The sequence below is a fragment of the Eleutherodactylus coqui genome, chromosome 5 (genome assembly GCF_035609145.1).
Source record: "Eleutherodactylus coqui strain aEleCoq1 chromosome 5, aEleCoq1.hap1, whole genome shotgun sequence".
In the NCBI taxonomy this organism is placed as follows: Eukaryota; Metazoa; Chordata; class Amphibia; order Anura; family Eleutherodactylidae; genus Eleutherodactylus; species Eleutherodactylus coqui.
Window position 1 is genome coordinate 156,239,291 of NC_089841.1, and position 20,775 is coordinate 156,260,065.

Genomic DNA, 20,775 nt, shown 5'->3' on the forward strand with positions numbered 1-20,775 from the left:
CTGATTCAGGCTGCGAGATCTCACAACGGAAACAGACCCTGTGCTCCAGCGGTGACCCCCGTATACCGGTGTGATGTCTTCTTCTCTGTGCTGCAGATGTGCTGGCGGGCGCCCCGCTGCACATGCACAGTGCAGAGAATGATGAGCTGTTGCACCCGGCGATGATACGGATTCGCAACGATTTCAAAATTGACATTTTGGAATCACCGCGGGACGGATGGCTTCCATTGACTGCAATAGAAGCCGTCCGTGCGAGGCCCACACTAGAATAGGACATGCTGCGATTTTCCCCCCAAAGAGCGAAAAATCGCAGTTGATTTCCGCTCGTGGGCATTGAAAAGCGTTTTGCATTGCAGGTCTATGGGCAGTATTTGCTGCAGGATCCGGAGGCGAACGCCCGCCGAGGATCCTGCAGTGCAAATACGCACCCCTGTGTGCATTGGGCCTTAAAAATGTAAAATTCTGTGACAATTGGTTGCTAATCCAAAATACAGAATAACCAATTTTTTTCTCAAGGTAAGCAGCCAGAAAATCCACTAGCAAGACCTATGAGAGCATCAGTGGACACAACAAGATTACTTACCAATAATCAGTTTTCCATGAGCCCATGACAGCAGCAGTGAGAGACAACCTCTCATCATGACAGGAAACAGGAACCTCCCAAATCTCTTTAAAGGCAGGCACACCCTTCACCACCTCAGCTCTGTAGCAATATCCATGGACTAATTCCTTTTTGCTTACATTTATACTTTAAATTTAATAAAAATGTATTTATTTGTAACTCACATACTGCAGTAAGATGGGGAAGGGGGGTGGGGAATCAGTGGAGCCATCATGGGCTCATAGAAAACAGATTACCGGTAAGTAATCTTGTTGCTTCCATTACGCCCATGACAGCTCCAGTGAGAGATTAAACTAGATTAATAACTAGGGAGGCCCAATAGTCTGAAATAATATACTAGCGATAGCTAATAACTCATTGGATGGGAGAATCCACTAATAAAGTACCAGTGAAACTCCAACCAAAACTGCCAACCAAATAGATGTTCCAAATGACAGATTATATAGTAACTCGCCCCAATTGTACTGGTTTCTCTACTGTATTAGACTATGGAATACTCTTTGGTGGTCTCTTACTGGCGCCGTCATGGGCGTAAGAGAAAATTAAGTATGGTGTGATAAAAAAAACATAAAGTGAAGATTTCTGCATTTGTACAGTGTTATAGTGATCAATTACTTTAAATGAAACCTATCACAGCCAATAAGCACCATAAACTAAAGGTCTATTTTCACACAAAGATTATCGCTCCAAATTCGTTTAAACAAACAAATTTGTTCAAAAATAGTTACATATAAATGCAAAGTCATCACGCATTTATTCGTTCACTTTGAGTTTCAGCCTGCATTTAAAAAAATAAATAAATAAATAAAATATAGTCCTTAGTTTGCTCACTTTTTGTTTGGTTTAAATGACATTTGTTCAGTCCTTTGAAAGACCAAAGGACTTGAGGGAAGGGGTGGTTGTTTGCCTTGCTAAACACAATGACTACTTCTCTACTCATGCCAGCAGTAGACAATGGCTTTTCTTCACACTAATTAAAAACCTCTTGGCCAGAGATTCTGGATTTACCCCAGGGAACTTTAAAAATTTCATTAGCTAACTGGCTATAGTCATAATATGGGTCTGCAAATATGCTTAGGTGGACACACATGCTCAGTCTTGCTTCTCTCTGCTCTACTAGGTATGCAGAGAAATCTCTGATGTAGTGAGCGGATGCTTCTGAGGCTCCAGCCTTGTTATCTACTTATCAAAGGAAATGTTCAAGAAGTGATGAGTGAGGCTTCCTACACAGGGGAGAGCACTATATTGGGCCATGAACGTGCAATGTTCCCAGCGGATACGAGGCGTTTTTCAGGCAAACACGCCTCTCATTGGTGAAGTTCCAATACTCTTGCGCGTGTTTCCCACACAATAGAGAATCGGAAGGGTTTCCCATTGATTTCAATGGGAATCCTTGCATGCACACTGCACGGCATGCGAGAGACATGCAAGGCATTAACCCCTTAACGCTCCAGGACGTACTTTTACATCCCGCTGCGTCGGAGGTATGTATGAAGATAGATCATGGGACAATCTCTCTTTACACAGCGCGGGTGTCAGCAGTTTATTACAGCTTACACCCACGAGCAATAGCTGCAATCAGCCACGTGGCTGATCAGCACTAGTAACCCTTTAAATGCCGCTGTCAATTCTGACAGCAGCATTTAAATCCCCCTAACGATGTTTGGGGGTCCCGTATGGCCCCCACTATGAGACTGCAGGGAGCCATGCAGGTGTCATGGCAGCTGATGTCCTTCTAAAAGACCCCAGGGCTGTCTTAGCAGACTGCCTATCAAGCCATCCCCTTACCGAGTACGCTCGCTCATCTCTAATCGCTATTTGTGGTCCCATAGGAAGGCTAAAAGGAAAAAAAAAAGTAAAATTAAGATCAATAAAGTTTTACTAAGAGTAATAAAAGTTTAAATCACCCCCCTTTTGCCATATCTATATCATAAAACAAAAATTTGGTATCGGCGTGTCCTTAAAAGTCTAATCTATCAAAGTACTGCATTATTTACCCCGCACGGTGAACATCGTCCAAAAATAAATAAATAAATAAATAAATAAATAAAAAAATTTTAAAAAAAAGAAGAGCCAGAAAAGCACTTTTTCGGTCACTCTGTCTCCCAGAAAAAAAATGCAATAGAAAGTGATCAAAAAGTCATATGTATGGTACCAACGTAAATTACCGGACGTCTCGGAAAAAAATGAGCCCTCCCACAACGATGTTGACGTAAAAATAAAAAAAGTTATTGCATGCAGAGGATGGCGGAAGAAAATAATTTAAAAAAAATAAAAATGTCTTGAGAAAAAAAAATAAAAGTAGTACAGCAAAAAAAAAAAAAAATCTATACAAGTTTGGTATCGTAGTAATCATACTGACCCATAGAATAAAGATATTATGTCATTTTTGTTGCAGCTTGTGCGCCGTAGAAACAAGACGCACTGAAAGATGGCGAAATGTGGTTTTTTCATTTTAGTCCACTTAGGATTTTTTTAAACATTTTCAGTATATTATATGGTACATTAAATTGTACTCATCCCGCAAAAAACAAGCCCTCATACAGCTTTGTCGATGGATAAATAAAGGAGTTACAATTTTTTAATCTAACAGACTGAGTTTTTTATTTAAGTATGGGAAACCCATACACAATACACATCATCTGTACAATATACAATAAGCACTGTATTTGTGATGGAAAGTACTGGTAAAATCATTCAAGTTATTCGGCAGCGCTCTCAGGTAATTTATTTATTACCCCCCACCAAGCTGGGTACTCATTTTACCAACCACGGAAGGATGGAACACTGAGTTAGCCTTGAATTCTACGTCTTGAATTCAGGCGGGGATTGAACTCACAACCTTAAGGTCGTGAGCGAGAGCTTAGGATTGCATACTGTTGCCTTAACACACTGCACCACACGAGTGTAGTACTGCAATTAGTGCGGTACTGAGGACATTGCGCTAATCGTAGTAAAATGCGGCCGGTGTGAGAGCAGCCAAAAACACACTGTTTTTTACAGCATTTAGCACGGCATTTCAAAAGTAAACGCCTCCATTGAATTCACTGGGGCTTCTTTCACGAGAACATTTCTAACGCTGTCTGCTCTATTTTGGTGCGCTTTCATTGTAATGATGGGTGTGTTAAAAAACGCTGTTGAACAGGTGCCCAGGCTGCTTGCACTACATATTCCCCTCCATGTCGAACCGGTGTTGGCGCTGTGGGACTGAAAGAGACACTATGATGCATGTATGGTGGAGCTGTGATCAGGTAAAGCCCTTTTGGGACAAAGTGTTCTTGATATACAAAACAATGTGTCGGAAGACAATTAAAAATACCCTGCAAATAATACTACTTTCTATTTTACCGGGATCGATTGGGTCTCAGAAAAAGGGATTCTGTCTGGCTGCGATAGCCATCCATGTGCCATTCATGAGTGAATGGCAGCAGGAGATGGCGCAACTGTGCCGCATGGAGGAACTTTGTGCTGAATGCAATAGGGAATCGGGTACATTTATAGCACTGTGGCAGCCATGGGTGGAAATTATGTCCTCTACGGAGTTGGAGACCCTGTTTGCATAAATCCAGATTTCTTGAAAGTGGGAATCTTGCGGTGACATTATGCCTAGATCTAAAACTTTTGGTGGAACAATTATGGAGCGGTTCTACTCGTCATCCCCGCCTCCTCTTGGGTCTTACCCTCCCTCCTTTTACTCATGTTATACCCCTTTGCCCACATCTTTTTTTTACTTTCCTTCCTTCAGGTGCATTTACACACAAAGATGATCGCTCAAAAGATGGCTTTTGAGCGATCATTTTGCATAAACTACTACTTCATACTAATCCCTTTTAGTACCAGTTATTAGCGTGTGAGCCGCCGGGAGCTGTATTCAGAGAACAGACCACCCTTTGTTCTGCCACACAGTTGACAGCTGAGACAATGTAATCAGCAGTCCCCAGGCAGAACACAGCGTGCGGTCCTTCCCATCACCTCTTCTGTCGAACTATGGATTCTATGCTGAATTAAATTTATGGTTCTGCAGAAAAGTGAAAAATGGGCATATTTACAAGCAATGATTATCGCTCAAAAGATGGCTTTTGGGTGAATTTTGAGCGATAATCATTGTGTCTAAATGGGCCTTAAGTTTGGCTACTAAAATTTACTTGTCTACGCCTGAACTAGGTCTCCCCCTATGTTCCCACTACCTCCCCACGCTGGTTGTTTCAAGCAACAACCAGTGAACTTTGAATTCTTTCATCGGACATTGCGAGTATTTTCTATCAAGGAGTAGTGACTAACACATTTTCTTTTTTCTCTCTCTGTAGTGATAGGCCTGCAAGGACATGGTAGAATCATTTGTTGGCTACATGCTCCTAAAACAAACCATGTGAAAAGACAGGCCTAGATTTAATTTGACACAATGGTCTTGCTCCGGCATGTAAGGTTTCTGAATGTTACGCTATTTTAATAATTTAAGATGCCACTTTATTATACGCGGTCCTGCGAGACTCGATTTATCTGTTTGTTTTTCAAAAACAAATAGCCAATAAAAAGATTGAAGATAAAAAACGCCGCTGAACACATTTGAAAACATGTTAAAATGCCGCCTATGAGACTGTATACTAAGCAAGCTATATTAAATGTCCCCTATGCATATGCTAAAGATGTTGTTGTTATGCTTTGTATAGCTCATTGTCCCTTCCTTTATAAACTTCAATAAAAAACTATTGGAATCTAAAAAACCTCGTAGTCAAGGGTAATGTACACTGGAACCAACATGGCTCTTTATAGGGTTTATCCCAAGATAGACTTACCTATTCATAGGATAGGTGACAAGTCTGATCAGTGCGAGTCCCATCACAGAGACCCCCACTGATTCTGAGAATGGGGGTCCTGTCTCCCAACCTCCTTCTCACTGCGTATTCGCTCCATTCCCTGCAGTGGAAGAGGAGATTGAAAAGGAGCGTAGGTTGCACATGTGTGGTTTTGCTCTATTCATCTTTAATGGGACTGATAGATAGCCAAGCACTTGCACTCTGCTATTTCTGTCAGCCCCATTGAAATGAATGGAGCTGTGCTGCAGATGTGCGAATGCTGCTCCATTCAATCTCCAAGTAACAGCAGGCGGGTGCATTGAATTTGAAGAGAGTAGAAGAGGGGCGCATGAAATACTTGTTTTCAAGATTGGTGGGGATCTTAGGGGTGAGACCCCACTGATCAGACTTTTATCACCAATCCTAAGTGATAAAAGTCTATTTTGGGACAACTCCTTCAACCAATCATGGGCTGCTAGTTACTGAAAGACAATAAGGCCCAATGTCCACGTGCGTCTTGCTGCCCATAGGGATGCATTAGCATCCGTAGGTCAGCTAAAAGCATGCGGATGTGATTTCTTCCCGGTGTGCGGGTCGCACGCACAGGAAGAAATAGAGACCCGCACAGACATAGAACATTCTGCGATTTGTTTTCCGGGTGAGATTTCACGTGGAGAAATCGCAGCCGTCTGCCTAGGATTGCGTTTCTATGGCAGCTTCCATGGGCGGAAATTCTGTGGGAAATCCAGCTACGGAATTTCCACCGGTGTGCAGGGGGCCTTAGGGTATGTTCACACTGACAGATTTGTTGCGGAACTGTTTGCAACATAATTTCCCTGTTATGCCTCTGAATGGGGCCGATTGAGCTGCGGAGTGCATTCATATAAATGGGGCCGTCACAAACATTTTTGCAACAAACCCGCCACATGTGAATTTAGCTTAATGATCTTGATATTTGAGAAAATGGCAATCTTTAACTTCATCGACTAATATGGAGTCCAAAATTATGGAAAATATGCATCTATGCAGCTGTAACATATACATTTTCTCAAATAAAAGGCTTGAATGTAATATGATTTAGCATGATGGTTTTCATGTAGGAAAATATGTATATTTAATTTTGCTACCTCCAATCTTCTAGCCAAGCAATGCACTTTTAATTAGATTGAGCTGCAGAATCAATGCAGCCCTGTGTCCTCAAATAACTGGACGGCATTCCAAAGGGGGGTGCACTTCTCTGGCTAAGGTAGGCGTGAAATTGATTAAGAGCAGCAGTTATAGACAAGCAGGAGGAAGAGAAATCTCAGGTTCCAAAGCACCACTTCATACATATAATACAGGCTCCAAAATATTATAGTCCTCATTACGTACACAAAAGCTGGTGAGAGATACATAGTTGTGCTAAATACGGTAACTACCTCTGACCCTTGGACAAATTTCACTGCAATGCGATAAACAATTACATGCATGATAAAAATAAAATGTAAGATTCTTTATTATACCCGTTCCTGCAAAAACTGAGTGGCAACTAGTATGGCCAGTATTAAATAGTTCATTTTGGTTTCTTTTTCCTTTTTTTTTTCTTCAATTGACAGTAGCAAGAAAAGGTACCTTGGGCCACTTTCAGACTCCAACCAGAAGTTTACTGACCTGAACTCAGTCTAGTATGGATCTATGATGCTGTGAGTTCAGGTCTGGGACACTCATCTGTAATATGGATGCAAATATGTGCCTGAAATACACTTAGCTTCCTTTTGCTCACTACAGAGCACAGGCGCATATATACGATATTTGTCTGCGATTGTACTATATTTGTATATTGTATATAGATCCTATACAATGTAACAAGTTGTCACCTATTAAATGTTGGGCCCAAGTGAGGGTATTGTCCCTCATGCAGGTTTATGCAGTTTTTTTTAAAGGGAACTCGTCACGTCCCAACAGCACCATAAACTAAGTTATGGTGCTCTTAGGGGACAAGACAGGAAGCCGGGCGATGTATTTTTATTAGAGATGAGCAAGTATACTCGCTAAAGGCAATTGCTCGAGTGAGCATTGCCTTTAGCGAGTACCTGACGCTCGAGACTGAAGGTTCGGGTGCCAGCGGCGGGCAGGGAGCTTCGGGGGAGAGCGGAGAGGAACGGAGGGGAGATCTCTCTCTCCCTTCTCCCCCCCCCCCCTGCTGACAGCCGCTACTCACCGCTCACCCGCGTCGGCACCCGAACCTTCAGTCTTGAGCGGGCAGGTACTCGCTCGAGCAATTGCCTTTAGCGAGTATACTCGCTCATCTCAAATTTTTATTTATTTATTTATTTATTATACTCGCCCGCCCACGCAGTGCCCCCCTCCAAAGTCAGTGCATAGGACAAAAACCTGACTCTTTTCAGAGTCCTGTGCATGCAGTCTCCCATAGACTTGCATAAGAGCACGTGCGACTCTGACAAGAGTCAAATATTCGTGCCGCTCGCCAACTTTACTGGGTGACAGTGCTGGATTGTGGGATCGGGTCAGTATAAAAAAAAATTATATATCACCTGTCTCCTTGTCAGGTCTCCTAGCAGCACCATAACTTAGTTTTTGGTGCTGATGGAACGTGATGAGATCCCTTTAAAAAAAAAAAAAAAAAAACTGCATAAAGCTGTATGGGGGACAACACCCTCACTTGGGCCCAACATTTATTAGGTGACAACTTGTTACATTGTATAGGATCTATATACAATATAAAAATATAGTATTTGTATAATAAGAATGCTTTGCACAACATGTGCATCCACACCACATACATGTAGTGCTGCATTTCTTTAATGAACCAAAAAGGGGCCGGGCTGCAATTACTGCGCCTACATCTGAAGATACTGGAGGGCTAGTGCCTTAAGGCTCATTTAGACACAATGATTATTGCTCAAAATTTGCTCAAAAGCCATCTTTTGAGTGATAATCGTTGTGTGTAAATGTGCCCATCTTTCACTGTTCAGCGACCGATGGAATTCAGTTCTGCCTGAAAACCATCGTTCGGCAGAACAGCTGGTAAGCAGGACCGCACGCTGTGCTATGCCGGAGGAGAGCTGATAACAGCTGATTGCTTTGTCTCAGCTGTCAGCCCCACTGGCAGAACAAAGCGAAAGTAATCAGGGAATAGCGGGTGGCATGTTCCCCGATTACAGCTCCCTGCGGCTCACACACTGCTACTTGGTACTAGTAGGCAAAAGTATTGTTTATTCGTTCAGTCGCTTCCGACTCTTTGAGACCTTGTGGACCAGCCCACGCCAGAGCTTTCCGTCAGCTGTCTCCACCCCCAACTCCACCAAGGTCCAGTCCGTCACCTGAAGGATATCATCCATCCATCTTGGTTGGCCCCTCTTCTTTTTGCCTTTCACTTTCCCCAAGATCAGCATCTTCTCCAAGGTATCCTGTCTTCTCATTATGTGGCCAAAGTACTTCAGTTTTGCCTTTAATATCATTCCTGCATAAATCATTGTTCATCTGCAACCCAGCTTTTACACATTCTTCTTTGACTTTGGTAATAAAGGCTCCTCAGCTCCTCTTCACTTTCAGCCATCAAAGTTGTATCATCTACATATCTAAGATTGTTAATGATTCTTCCAGTGATTTTAACTCCAGCCTTGGATTCACCAAGCCCTGCTCGTCACATGATGTGTTCTGCATACAAGTTGAATAGGTAGGGTGAGAGTATACACCCCTGCCGTACTCCTTTCCCAATCTTAAACCAATCTGTTGTTCCATGGTCTGTTCTTACTGTTGCTACTTGGTCATTATAGAGATTCATCAGGAGGCATACAAGGTGACTTGGTATCCCCATACCACCACGAACTTGCCACAGTTTATTATGATCCACACAGTTAAAGGCTTTAGAATAATCAATAAAACAGAAATAGATGATTTTCTAAAATTCCCTGCCTGCCTCCATAATCCAGTGGATATTGGCAATTTGGTCTCAGTTCCTCTGCCTTTTCTGAACCTGGCTTGTACATCTGGCAATTCTCGCTCTATGAATTGCTGCAGTCTACCTTGCAGGATCTTGAGCATTACTTTATTGGCATGTGAGATAAGGGCCACTGTGCGATAGTTAGAGCATTCTTTAGGGTTTCCCTTTTTTGGTATGGGGATATAAGTTAAAGGGGTTGTCTCGCGAAATCAAGTGGGGTTATACACTTCTGTATGGCCATATTAATGCACTTTGTAATATACATCGTTCATTAAATATGAGCCATACAGAAGTTATTCACTTACCTGCTCCATTGCTAGCGTCCCCGTCGCCATGGTTCCGTCTAATTTCGGTGTCTTCTAGCTTTTTTAGACGCGCTTGCGCAGATCCGTCTTCTCCCTTCGGCTCCGCTCGGCAGCATCGGCGTTTTGGCTCCGCCCCCTTGTACGCGTCATCGCGTAGCTCCGCCCCATCACGCGCCGATTCCAGCCAATCAGGAGGCTGGAACCGGCACCGCCATGGGGTGGAGCTACGCGATGACGTGTACAAGGGGGCGGAGCCAAAACGCCGATGCTCCCGAGCGGAGCCGAAGGGAGAAGACGGATCTGCGCAAGCGCGTCTAAAAAAGCTAGAAGACACCGACATTAGACGGAACCATGGCGACGGGGACGCTAGCAATGGAGCAGGTAAGTGAATAACTTCTGTATGGCTCATATTTAATGAACGATGTATATTACAAAGTGCATTAATATGGCCATACAGAAGTGTATAACCCCACTTGATTTCGCGAGACAACCCCTTTAATTTTTTCCAATCTGATGGCCATTCTTGTGTTTTCCATATTTGCTGGCATATGGCATACATTACCTTGACAGCATCATCTTTATTGCTATTAGCAATGCTTCTTAAGGCCCATTCAACCTCACTCCACAGGATGTCTGGTTCTAATTCACTCACTACACCGTCCTCGCTATCCTCGATATTATTATCCTTCATATACAGATGTTCCGTATTCTCGCCACCTTCTCTTGATCTCTTCTACTATTGTTTAATCCTTGCCACCTTTGATTTTGATCATACCCATTTTTGCCTGAAATTTAAATCAAGTAGTAGCTTATGCAAAATGATTGCTCAAAAGGCATCTTTTGAGCGATCATCTTTGCAGTGTAAATGCACCTTAAGGCATTGTTGGGGGGCCGCCCCCAATTGTTGGGGGCAGCCCCAGAAGCAGCAACATTTTTATTTCTTAGGGGTTTTTTTTTTATTTACTTTTTTCCCAGACCCTTGTCTCCTACCAGACCTTAGAAGGGGTGTTCCATCTCCACTGCACAGCAGCCAGAAAGAGGTGGAAATGAGAGACTAGGTCAGCAGTCTGCTGCTCCACCAATCACATCTAGGCGCTGCTCTGCTACTCATCAGTACACAGGCAAGTGTTGCTGATGACGGCGGACAAGGTGTTTATAGCTTGCTATGGAGGGGTCATTTCTCTCAAGAGTGCATGATCTGGAGGCATACTCCATGGTCCAGCCTGTCTGCTCATTAGTCTCAAGCATCCCTCCTCTACTGTCTCCGGTGGGAGAAAAGACAATTGAGAAAGAACTGGGCAAGGGGAACATAGAGTGTGTAAAGTATGTACACATTGGGTGAATGAATAAGTGCAGTGTGTGTATTTGATTTTCTGTGTAATGCCCCTTTTATACAAGCCGATTCTCGCTTGAATAAGCAAGTGATGTCTTCGTTTGCAGATATTTGCACTGATGCAGAGTGTTTTGACGGGCAGATCATACTTAAAGGAGATGTCCCGAGGCAGCAAGTGGGTCTATACACTTCTGTATGGCCATAATAATGCACTTTGTAATGTACATTGTGCATTAATTATGAGCCATACAGAAGTTATAAAAAGTTTTATACTTACCTGCTCCGTTGCTGGCGTCCTCGTCTCCATGGTGCCGACTAATTTTCGCCCTCCGATGGCCAAATTAGCCGCGCTTGCGCAGTCCGGGTCTTCTCCTCTTCTCTATGGGGCTCCGTGTAGCTCCGTGTAGCTCCGCCCCGTCACGTGCCGATTCCAGCCAATCAGGAGGCTGGAATCGGCAATGGACCGCACAGAAGCCCTGCGGTCCATGAAGACAGAGGATCCCGGCGGCCATCTTCAGCAGGTGAGTATGAAGACGCCGGACCGCCGGGATTCAGGTAAGCGCTGTGCGGGTGGTTTTTTTAACCCCTGCATCGGGGTTGTCTCGCGCCGAACGGGGGGGGGGTTTAAAAAAAAAAATAAACCGTTTCGGCGCGGGACATCTCCTTTAAGGATCGTTCTCGCACTTCTCGCTCAGCGCTTCACATTCTATATGGAACACGGAGCGGGGAGCTTTCAAACATAACGAGAAGTGAGTGAGCCGACAATGACTTTTATGTAGGCTGAAACTGAACAGCAAATTAAAAGCGAAGGAGAAGTGCATGACCAGATGAAGAAGAAAAACACAGGACGTACATTTACGTTGTGTGCATTCAGGGTTTGTATGGAGGGGGATTGGGAGCTAATCTAGCTCCATCCGACGTGGATGCCAGCTGTTTCTTACAGCTGATACCCACCATCAAAAGTCACAAACAGCATTAATGCTGATCGCAGCTGTTAACCCTGTCAAAGCCATTGTCAGTTCTGACATCGGCATTTAAATCTCCCGATCGATTTTGTGAGATCCTGAACTTTCCCTGTGATGAGATCACGAGGTGCCGTTCAGTTGTCGTGGCAGCCTGGGGTAATTTGATGGCCCCCGGCGCTGATTTGGCCGATTGTCTATCAAGTCTTGCTTGTGGCGTGGTTTAATAGACTGCCTGTCCCCCGTAAGAAAAAAAACAAACAAAAAAAAAAAACACCAAAAAAAAAAAAAAAACACCCTTTCCCCATATTTAGGCCACCTGCACAGAGGCGGATTTGCATTGCGGAATCCAGGGCGGTTCCCACTCGTGGAAGGTCGCAGCATGCTCTATTTTTGAGTGGATTCCACCTGTTCCACCCTTCCGCAATTAACATTTGTAATGACGCAGGAAAAACAGGAGTTTAGAAAAAAAAAAAATCTGTACTGCACATGTCCAACGGCAAGCCATGCGGATCATCCGCAGTACAGATGAAGAGAAAGAAAGACGGTTATGTACAGACGCCGCTGCAGAATCTTGTTCTGTCATGTGCAGGCAGCCTTACATCTCAAAAAAAAAAACAACAGACAAAAAAATATTTGGTATGACTGCATCAAAATAATGCAGTATTTATATACCTGCTTGATGAATGTAATAAATAAATAAAAAATTTAAAAAAAAACACAATCACCAAAATTGCACTTTTTGGTCACACCGACTCCAAGAAATTTTTTTTATAAAAAGTGATCAAAAAGTCCTCCACATTGTAACCAGTATAAACTAAAGGATGTCTCACAAAAAAATGAGCCCCTGCACAACTCTGTCAATGACAAAAATAAAAAAAGTTATGGCGGTCAGAAGATGATGGCAGAAAATAGTGAAATATCTTTGGAAAAAAAATTCAATTTTCTACAACTAGTACAGTAGAAAAAAAAACTATGTACATTTGGTATTGTCATAATCATACTGACCCAGAGAATAAAGTTATATCACTTTTGCCACAGTGTAACATAGTTCGTAAGGCTGAATGAAGACAATGTCCATCTAGTCCAGCCCCCCAAAGATAGCGGAATTTCGTTTTTTTTCAGTACATTATGTGGTAAATAAAATAGTACCATTGAAAAATACAGCTTGCCCCACGTAATTACAAGAGTTATGATTTTTTGAATGTGGGTAGAAAAAACTAAAACAGGCCATATTCTTAAGGTGTAAGCCCATTCTCACACACTCCATTGTTAAAACGCAGCATTTTAACACTTTTTCTAACTGCGTTTTCAAACACGTTCGAAAATGTTTTTTAATGCACCTCATCACGGCAATGAGTGCTGAGGTGCGTTAAAAGGCTCCAGAACAGAGCAGACAGCGCTCGAATGCTGGTCTGCCAAGCCCCATTGAAATCAATGGAGGCGTCGTGGTAAATGTTGTAAAAAGCGTTGTGTCCAAGAGCGGCTAAGTTTACACATACCTGATTTATTTCTGCTGCAGATTGTGGTGCGGATCAGCAACAAACAATCAGATTTTGATACCGATTTGGCACAAATTTTGGTGCGGATTTTGATAAGGATGTCACTCCTCGTGCGCTACAGATTACAATCCACAGCTCCGCTCATTTTACTCTGCTGTGTTTCCAGCAACATGTGAACCTGCAGCCTGCACATATGCTGTTTATTTTCTGTGGCTTTGCTGAAGATGTCCTGCTGTAGAGAATTTGCAGTGGGTCCGGTGTGTGTTGCTGTAGCATTAGGGCCGGCTCACATGAGCGTATCTGTTAAAGGGTGAATGCAGACGGCCGAGACCGATTCCGACTGCGAGATTCTTGCAGCGGGATGCGACCCGTGCCCCTGCAGTGACCAGTGGCTTGCCTGTCCGCTGTCTTTGCTCTGCGGATGTGCTGGCTGGTGCACAGCTGTGCGTGTGCGTGTGCAGTGCAGAGCCGGCACCCCATAGACGATGCGGCAGGCCGAGCCTCTGCGAGACTTGCTCTGAAATAGAACATGCCGCGATTTTGTCTTCCGCAATCAAAAATCGCAGCTGTCTGCATAGGATTGTGTAAACCAATGCAATCCTATGGCAGTGTGCAACGGTGGAAATTCCACGTGAAATCTCACTGCGGAATTTCCGACCAGGTACATTCAGCCCAACGCCGAATGCATAACGCAGCGTTTTACAGCTGTGTGAGCAGGCATATCGTTGTGTAGGGCAATGATTTTGCACTGTGCATGACGGTGTATCTCACACACGCTGTCAATGCGCAGTCTGACTTGGTTCTTTTTTACTTAAAATTTCCTGCTCTGTTACTTAGCGACATTGTGTATAAATGCAATACCCACATACGTAATGTACTTGCGTATGTACAATGTTTATGACGCACCCATAGAGGACAATAGGGCGTTCTTTTTTTATGCACGTATTATACACAATAAAAACCTGCTAGTGTGAGTGGTTCAATTAAAATCAATGCAATTTCATTGACTCCATTCAACGTTTATTATGCGCATGTAATGTACGATGAAATTACGTTCCTGTGAGCCTACCCCTTCACGCTGGCAAGAGCAATATCTGGCGGTGAGTCACATGGCAACGTTTTCACGTGGAAACAGCCTTGCATTGTAGGCATGAAGGAATCCCCCACAGCGTCTATCACAGCTGCGGCAGAGGATAACAGAGTTCTCCCATCGGGTCCAGCGCTGCTGCCGCCGGCCCTATTGGAAACAATGGGCGATATCGCAGAAAGTTAAGGCATGCTGCAATTTTTTTTTCTGCATAGCATTGCAACACTATGCCATGCAGGAAAACATCACTAATGTGAATGAGCCCATTCAAGAGCAAGGAGTTCATATTTGTGCGTCTCGCAGCGCACAAATCTTGCATGATATTCACGCCAGTGTGAAGGCCCTCTATAAGCCATGCAATGCTTGACTCAATTATCAGATTTTTCTCAGGTCTTGTGTATGAGTGATAAATATTAATGTATATACACACACCAGGATGTATGTGTGTAGAGGTAGATAGTTTTGTGTACAGTAATTACATGAAGGATACAGCAAGGAGGATACAGGTATACAGCAAGGAGGAATACATTGGTTCGCATGGATGCTTCCATAATGGGAGATGGTCACGTCCCCACGGCACCATAAACTAAGTTCTGGTGCTGATAGGGGATGTGACAAGGAGCCGGGAGATGTATTTTTTTTAAATTTTTAATACTCACCGACTTCTGGAATTCAGTGCCGTCACCGGGTGAAATTGGTGTACAACACGAAAATCTGACTTTTTCAGAGTCCTGTACATGTGCTCTCCCATAGACTTGTATTTGCAGAGCGTGTGCTATGGGGACCTGACAAGTTCCCACCGGACTTGGATCACCACTTTATAATCTAAAAGCCCCCACCGAAACCAGTATTTTTTCTTTATACACCCAAGCCTGGATACACATTCTCCACTTAAGGGCTCATGTCCACAACCGTGTTTTCACCGTGTATTATGGGTGTGTAGCACATCCGCGTAATAGAGTCAATGAAAGTCACTGGATTTTCATTGACCTATGCAGAAACGCGTGCAGACACTGTATCGATACGCACGAGAAATAGATCATAGCAAGCTATATTTCTATGCGTATCACGCAGGTTGAGCCCTATACATTGGTATATGCAGCATATAAAAACGCTGTCCATACACAACACACTGCGTATGGGCGCAGTTTTTAAACAGATCGGGAAATTTAAAATAAAATTTTGAAAAAAAAAAGTGTCACACTGTGCATGTCCTTGTACGTGTGATACGTGGGCATGCGCACTGCACTTGCAGCCATACACGGTCTCCGCCGACTCTTTGCCGGTAGAACCATTGTTTACAAAATCATTGAAACGTTTTACCAATATGTTCGTGCCCCTGAGTCCTTATTATAAATTTGGGCACACAATATGAAGGTGAGCGACTGTACTTTAGTTGTATATTTACTACACTGCAGACCTGTGATTTGCAACCTTTGGCTGTATATTTGTTATAAAGCCACCAGTACCTTTTTTTTTTTTGCCTAGGCTCGGTTTACACATATGGATGCCTGACCAGTAAGGATTTGTGCACACTGGTGTTGATTGATTTAATTGTTTGGCTCAGTCTTGGGAGGCAACAACATCAAAACTAGAGGCGCCAAATGCGACACATGTTGAATGCATTGACTATAATGGGTTCCATCCGGCTGCTGTTTGCACTCTGGCAATGTCTCAGATAAAATAACGTTGTACGCAGTGCTATTGTATCTCGGATTTTAGCGAAAATCTTCAACGGATGCGAATAAAGCCTTTAGCAGACTTCAGACAAGAGGATTGTAACACATTCATAATATGGATCCGTATGTTACAGATGACATTACAACTGTTTGCCATCAGTATTTGCCTCCGTATTGTTTTTATTTTCTATTGGACAAATACTTATCCTTATTTGCCCAATAAAAATAGCAAAAATTTGGCGGAAACACAAAATAAATTGGTCATGCTGCATTTTTAAAAAAACATAGTAAAAAAAACAAATACAGCCATGTGAATAAATACATATAGATATATTAGGTCCGCAAAACACTAACCAAATACCGAGTTAAAATACGCTTATCTGAAAGCGGCCTAAAAGACCAATTTCAGTATATGTACAACTCGTCTAAAGCTGCTTGAAATCAAACGTGTATGTTCAGCCTAAGTCCTGGCTTAATTAGGAATAGTTTCCATCGACAGAAGCATGGAGTAACACAGAAGTATAAAACATTTAACTCAAGCATTTCACGCCGTGAGAAATCACATGGAACTCAGCAGAAGTCACTGAAAAAGAAATTCATTTAGAGCCGCATTTTGCTTTGCTGCACAGGATATTAGCCAGTCAAACAAAGGCGGATATTTCAGAAACACAAAAATTGTAAAGAATTCCACTACATGCTCTAGGAGACTACCTGAGGGGTATACGGGGGATAATCAGATATTACCTTGCATTCCCCTGGCTCTGTGAGTCTCAACAATAAGCTTGTCAGGAAGATCCATGCTACTGGAGGGTTCCCCATATCTGGAGCTGCAGCTGTTTCAAAACAGCACAGCAGCAGTGATGTGAGGCTCTTAGATCTTGGCTTCCCCACCGTGGACCCCTCTCTCTGTCTCTGACTCAACCTTCCTCTCTCATTTTCACTCCCTCCCCACATGGGTCAATTACCTGCTGTACTGGGATAACAACTTCTGCGCCCCCTGGTGGTCTCACTCTGTATTACTATAAACTAGTAAAGATACAAAGTGAGTTTCCTCAGTTGTTGAGGCTGCAGAGATGAGAAATGTTAGTTTGTTTCTTATACAAACTAGTAACAATATTTTTATATGAGGACTCATGTATGAAAATTATTGGTGCTAGAATGTTTCCTAATTCAAATGAAGCATATACTTGTACTATAGGCATAAAACAGTTTGTAGCATGTTTATACACCCCACTAAAACTTTTGGCATGCATAAACCTTTTTCCATTGATTTTAAGGCTTTGTATAACAGCAAAAAGCTGCACTGAATTCTAGAGCATCCTGCATTGTATATCTCAGGCCTTGTTCACACAGTGCACTTTGTTGTTTTTTTTTTAAACTATAGGCAAAGAAATAAATAAGTTCCTTCTTTACCCTAGAATCACACATGCCGTTTTCAAGCAGAACCCGGAGTGGATTCAAAGGAATGAGAAATATAAAGCAAGGACTTCTACTTCTCACATGGACTTTGCTGTGCACGGATTTTTTTTAAACATGCTATGTGTGAAGCCACCCATTTAGAAAAGCCAATGATTTTTTAAATTGCTACATGCGTTTTCAGGTGTTTTGTTTTATTCACACATTTTTACATGCATTGTTTTCTGGCTCTTCTTTTTCCTATAGAGCAGTGTTCGCCAACTCCAGTCCTCAGGGACCGCCAACAGATCATGTTTTCAGGATTTCCTCAGTGTTGCACAGGTGATGGAATTATTGTCAGTGCCTCAGACATTGCCACAGGTGTTCTTACCATAGGATATCCTGAAACCATGACCTGTTGGTGGTCCCTGAGGACTGGAGTTGGGGACCCCTGCTATAGAGGTTCTCATGCAAGAACAGTAATAAAACTGCCAACCCTACAGCCTACTGAGATTGCCAAACACCCCACTGACCTAAAAAACAAGAGTGAAAAAACAAACACAAAAAACTGCACTGTTAGGGCTTATTTAGACGACCGTATATCGGCTCGGTTTTCACGCCGAGCCGATATACGGTGTTCTTGTCTGCAGGGGGGAAAGGATGGAAGAGCCAGGAGCAGGAACTGAGCTCCCGCCCCTTGCCACTATTTACAATCCGAGGTGTGGGATGGGGCGGAGCTAAGTGGCGGTACTTAGCTCCGCCCTCATCTCACCCCCTCCTATTGCAAATATTGGAGAGGGGCGGAGGCTCAGTTCCTGCTCCTGGCCCTTCCATCCTCCTCCCCCTGCAGTCAAGGACACCGTATATCGGCTCGGCGTGAAAATATATGGTTGTCTGAAATAGCCCGAACAGTGCAGTTTTTTGTGTTTGTTTCAATAGGTTTCATATTTCAATAGGTTCATTCATATAAACGTATTTTTTGGTTGTGCAAAAAATACGTAGCATGTTTTATTTTGCTGCACATTTGTGAAGGAAAGGTAGCACATCTTGAACTAATTACACTGATTGGCAATTTCAATGAATGGGTGCATAGTGCCGTGTTTTTTGCGTGCACAAATGTGCACAACTTGCACACGGAAGGAGTGCAGTAAAACCCACACATGCACAAGCAAATCCGCAATGCCTACTGTACAAACACGTGGCTCAAATGCACGCGTAAATGCGCTTACGCCCTTGTGACACCGGCTTATGCAAGATTCACATGGGCGAGTGCAATATCGGTCCGAGCCACTCGGAACAATATCGAGCGTGTTAACATGCGATTTTCTATGCAAGTTTGATGCGTTTTGTGAAAGAAAACTGCATCACATTGCAGTCCATGCGATTTTCACATGTATTTTTCATGTGCGTCAAAATTGCACGTTATTTTAATAGATACATTTAAAAATCACATTGTGCTCATAGGAAAATCGCTTCCGCATCCGAGTGTGTTGCAATTTTTTTTTTCAGTCCATAGAAAATAATGGCCAATATCACCCCAAAAATAGGACATGCATCAATTTTTCTATCTCAAAGCATAGCTGTAATAATAATAATCTTTATTTGTATAACGCCAACATATTCCGCGGCGCTTACATAGACAGGGGGAATACAGAAAGACAAAAGTACAAAAATTACAGAACTACGGTGGCGTGGCCTGGCCGATGGAGAGCTGAGACGCGCCGCGCTTGAGCTCCCTGCTCCCCACGGCTGAAAACCATCATAATTAGGCATTCAGACCTCCTAATTACACCTAACCCTGATCATAGTAAGGAGAAGAAGAGGCACCAGCCTCAGCAGGACCAGAGAAGAGGACTCCGGGCCCCTAGATCGCTTCATAACCGCCAGCGGGGATCGCCTCGGGCCGGAAGGTGGAGGCGGGAATCGGCCCCCTGCAGAGCGGATGGAGGAGAGTGAGGGGAGAAGGTGTCGAGTCGAAGAATCCTAGGACTCAGACTACTATGAAAGACCCCCGGACGGGGAGGGTGGCCCCAGACCCCTTGCTTACACGGCGCCTGAGCCCGGTCAGCCGGTCGGCCCGCGCGACCACAAGATGGCGCCGGATGAAGCTGTGCAGCCGCACCCGTCAGCTACAACAACAGAAGATCAGCACAAACCCACGCTGGCGTACACCGGCTCCTCGCCACACAAGGCACACCACTCACCATCCACAGAGTCTAGCCGGATGACACTGTTGGAGCCGCGAACCCGGGGAGTCCTGCCGGAAGTGCGGGCCCAGCCGCCATCTTCTCCAACCAGCGCGCCGGAAGTGGAAGAGGAGCAGGGCGCGAGGCCACAGAGAAATGAGCCAGGTACCTCCGGTAGCCTTTAGACACCTGGTGAGCTATCAGACACATGGGGGGAGCCCAGACTGATCCCTATACCCACAAGGAAACCAGTTGAGCCCCTAGGGACCCAGCTGCACTTATAAAGGGGACAAATGAGGGACAAAAGAAGCTAAATGTCCCCTATGAGCCCATATTAGAGGGAGAGGAGGAGTGGGCAGCCTTTCCTGGACCCCCACCTACGATCTGGGGAGGCAGCGGCAGTACGCCAACTACAGACCCCCGCCCCGCAGTCAGGAAGGAGCAGTGAGACTCCGACCCCCCCACACCCCTACCACCTAGATCAGCTCCAACACACAAGGGAACGCCACATGAACAGACACCCCACAACGGAGATGGCAGAGACAAACCCCCCACATACGCCCACATAACCAAGCTCCCGCAAAAGCCACAGAAGCCGGGCATGCGATCCTCCGTAACGACTAGCAGTCGAGCAGGGAGGGAGACCCCTACACATCTTACCGAGCCATCCAATGACAATTGGGATTGGAAGGATCTCAGATCTATCCCAACCAAGGGAGACCTCGACAACCTCTTTGCCCAATTCGCCTCATCACAAAAATCAGCACTAGAATCTCTACAAAGAGAAATCCAGCAGATGGGACACCGAGTAGGAGAAACGGAGGAAACACAGGAACAAATACTTCACCACGTGAACGAGCACCACGATATCCTATGCGAGCATGCTAACCTGATCTCAGAACTCGCCACCCATCTAGATGACATCGAGAACCGCCACAGGCGTAACAACTTAAGGATCAGGG

At 44.1% G+C, this 20,775-nt stretch overlaps 1 protein-coding gene across 2 annotated transcripts in view; it reads right to left on the reverse strand.

Moving 5' to 3' along the window:
* The window catches only part of LOC136627925 (uncharacterized), a 50,023-nt gene extending 32,912 nt beyond the window's left edge, over nucleotides 1–17,111 (reverse strand). Inside the window, exon 1 of one of the 2 annotated variants that reach the window (XM_066603445.1) lies at nucleotides 16,977–17,111. In XM_066603445.1, coding sequence (XP_066459542.1) covers nucleotides 16,977–17,051 — 75 coding nt within the window. In that variant the 5' untranslated portion in view covers nucleotides 17,052–17,111. Of the gene's footprint in view, nucleotides 1–2,410; nucleotides 2,460–16,976 lie in introns of those variants that run through there. The other variant, XM_066603446.1, reaches the window with a different exon arrangement.
* Between the last annotated feature and the right edge of the window lie 3,664 nt (nucleotides 17,112–20,775).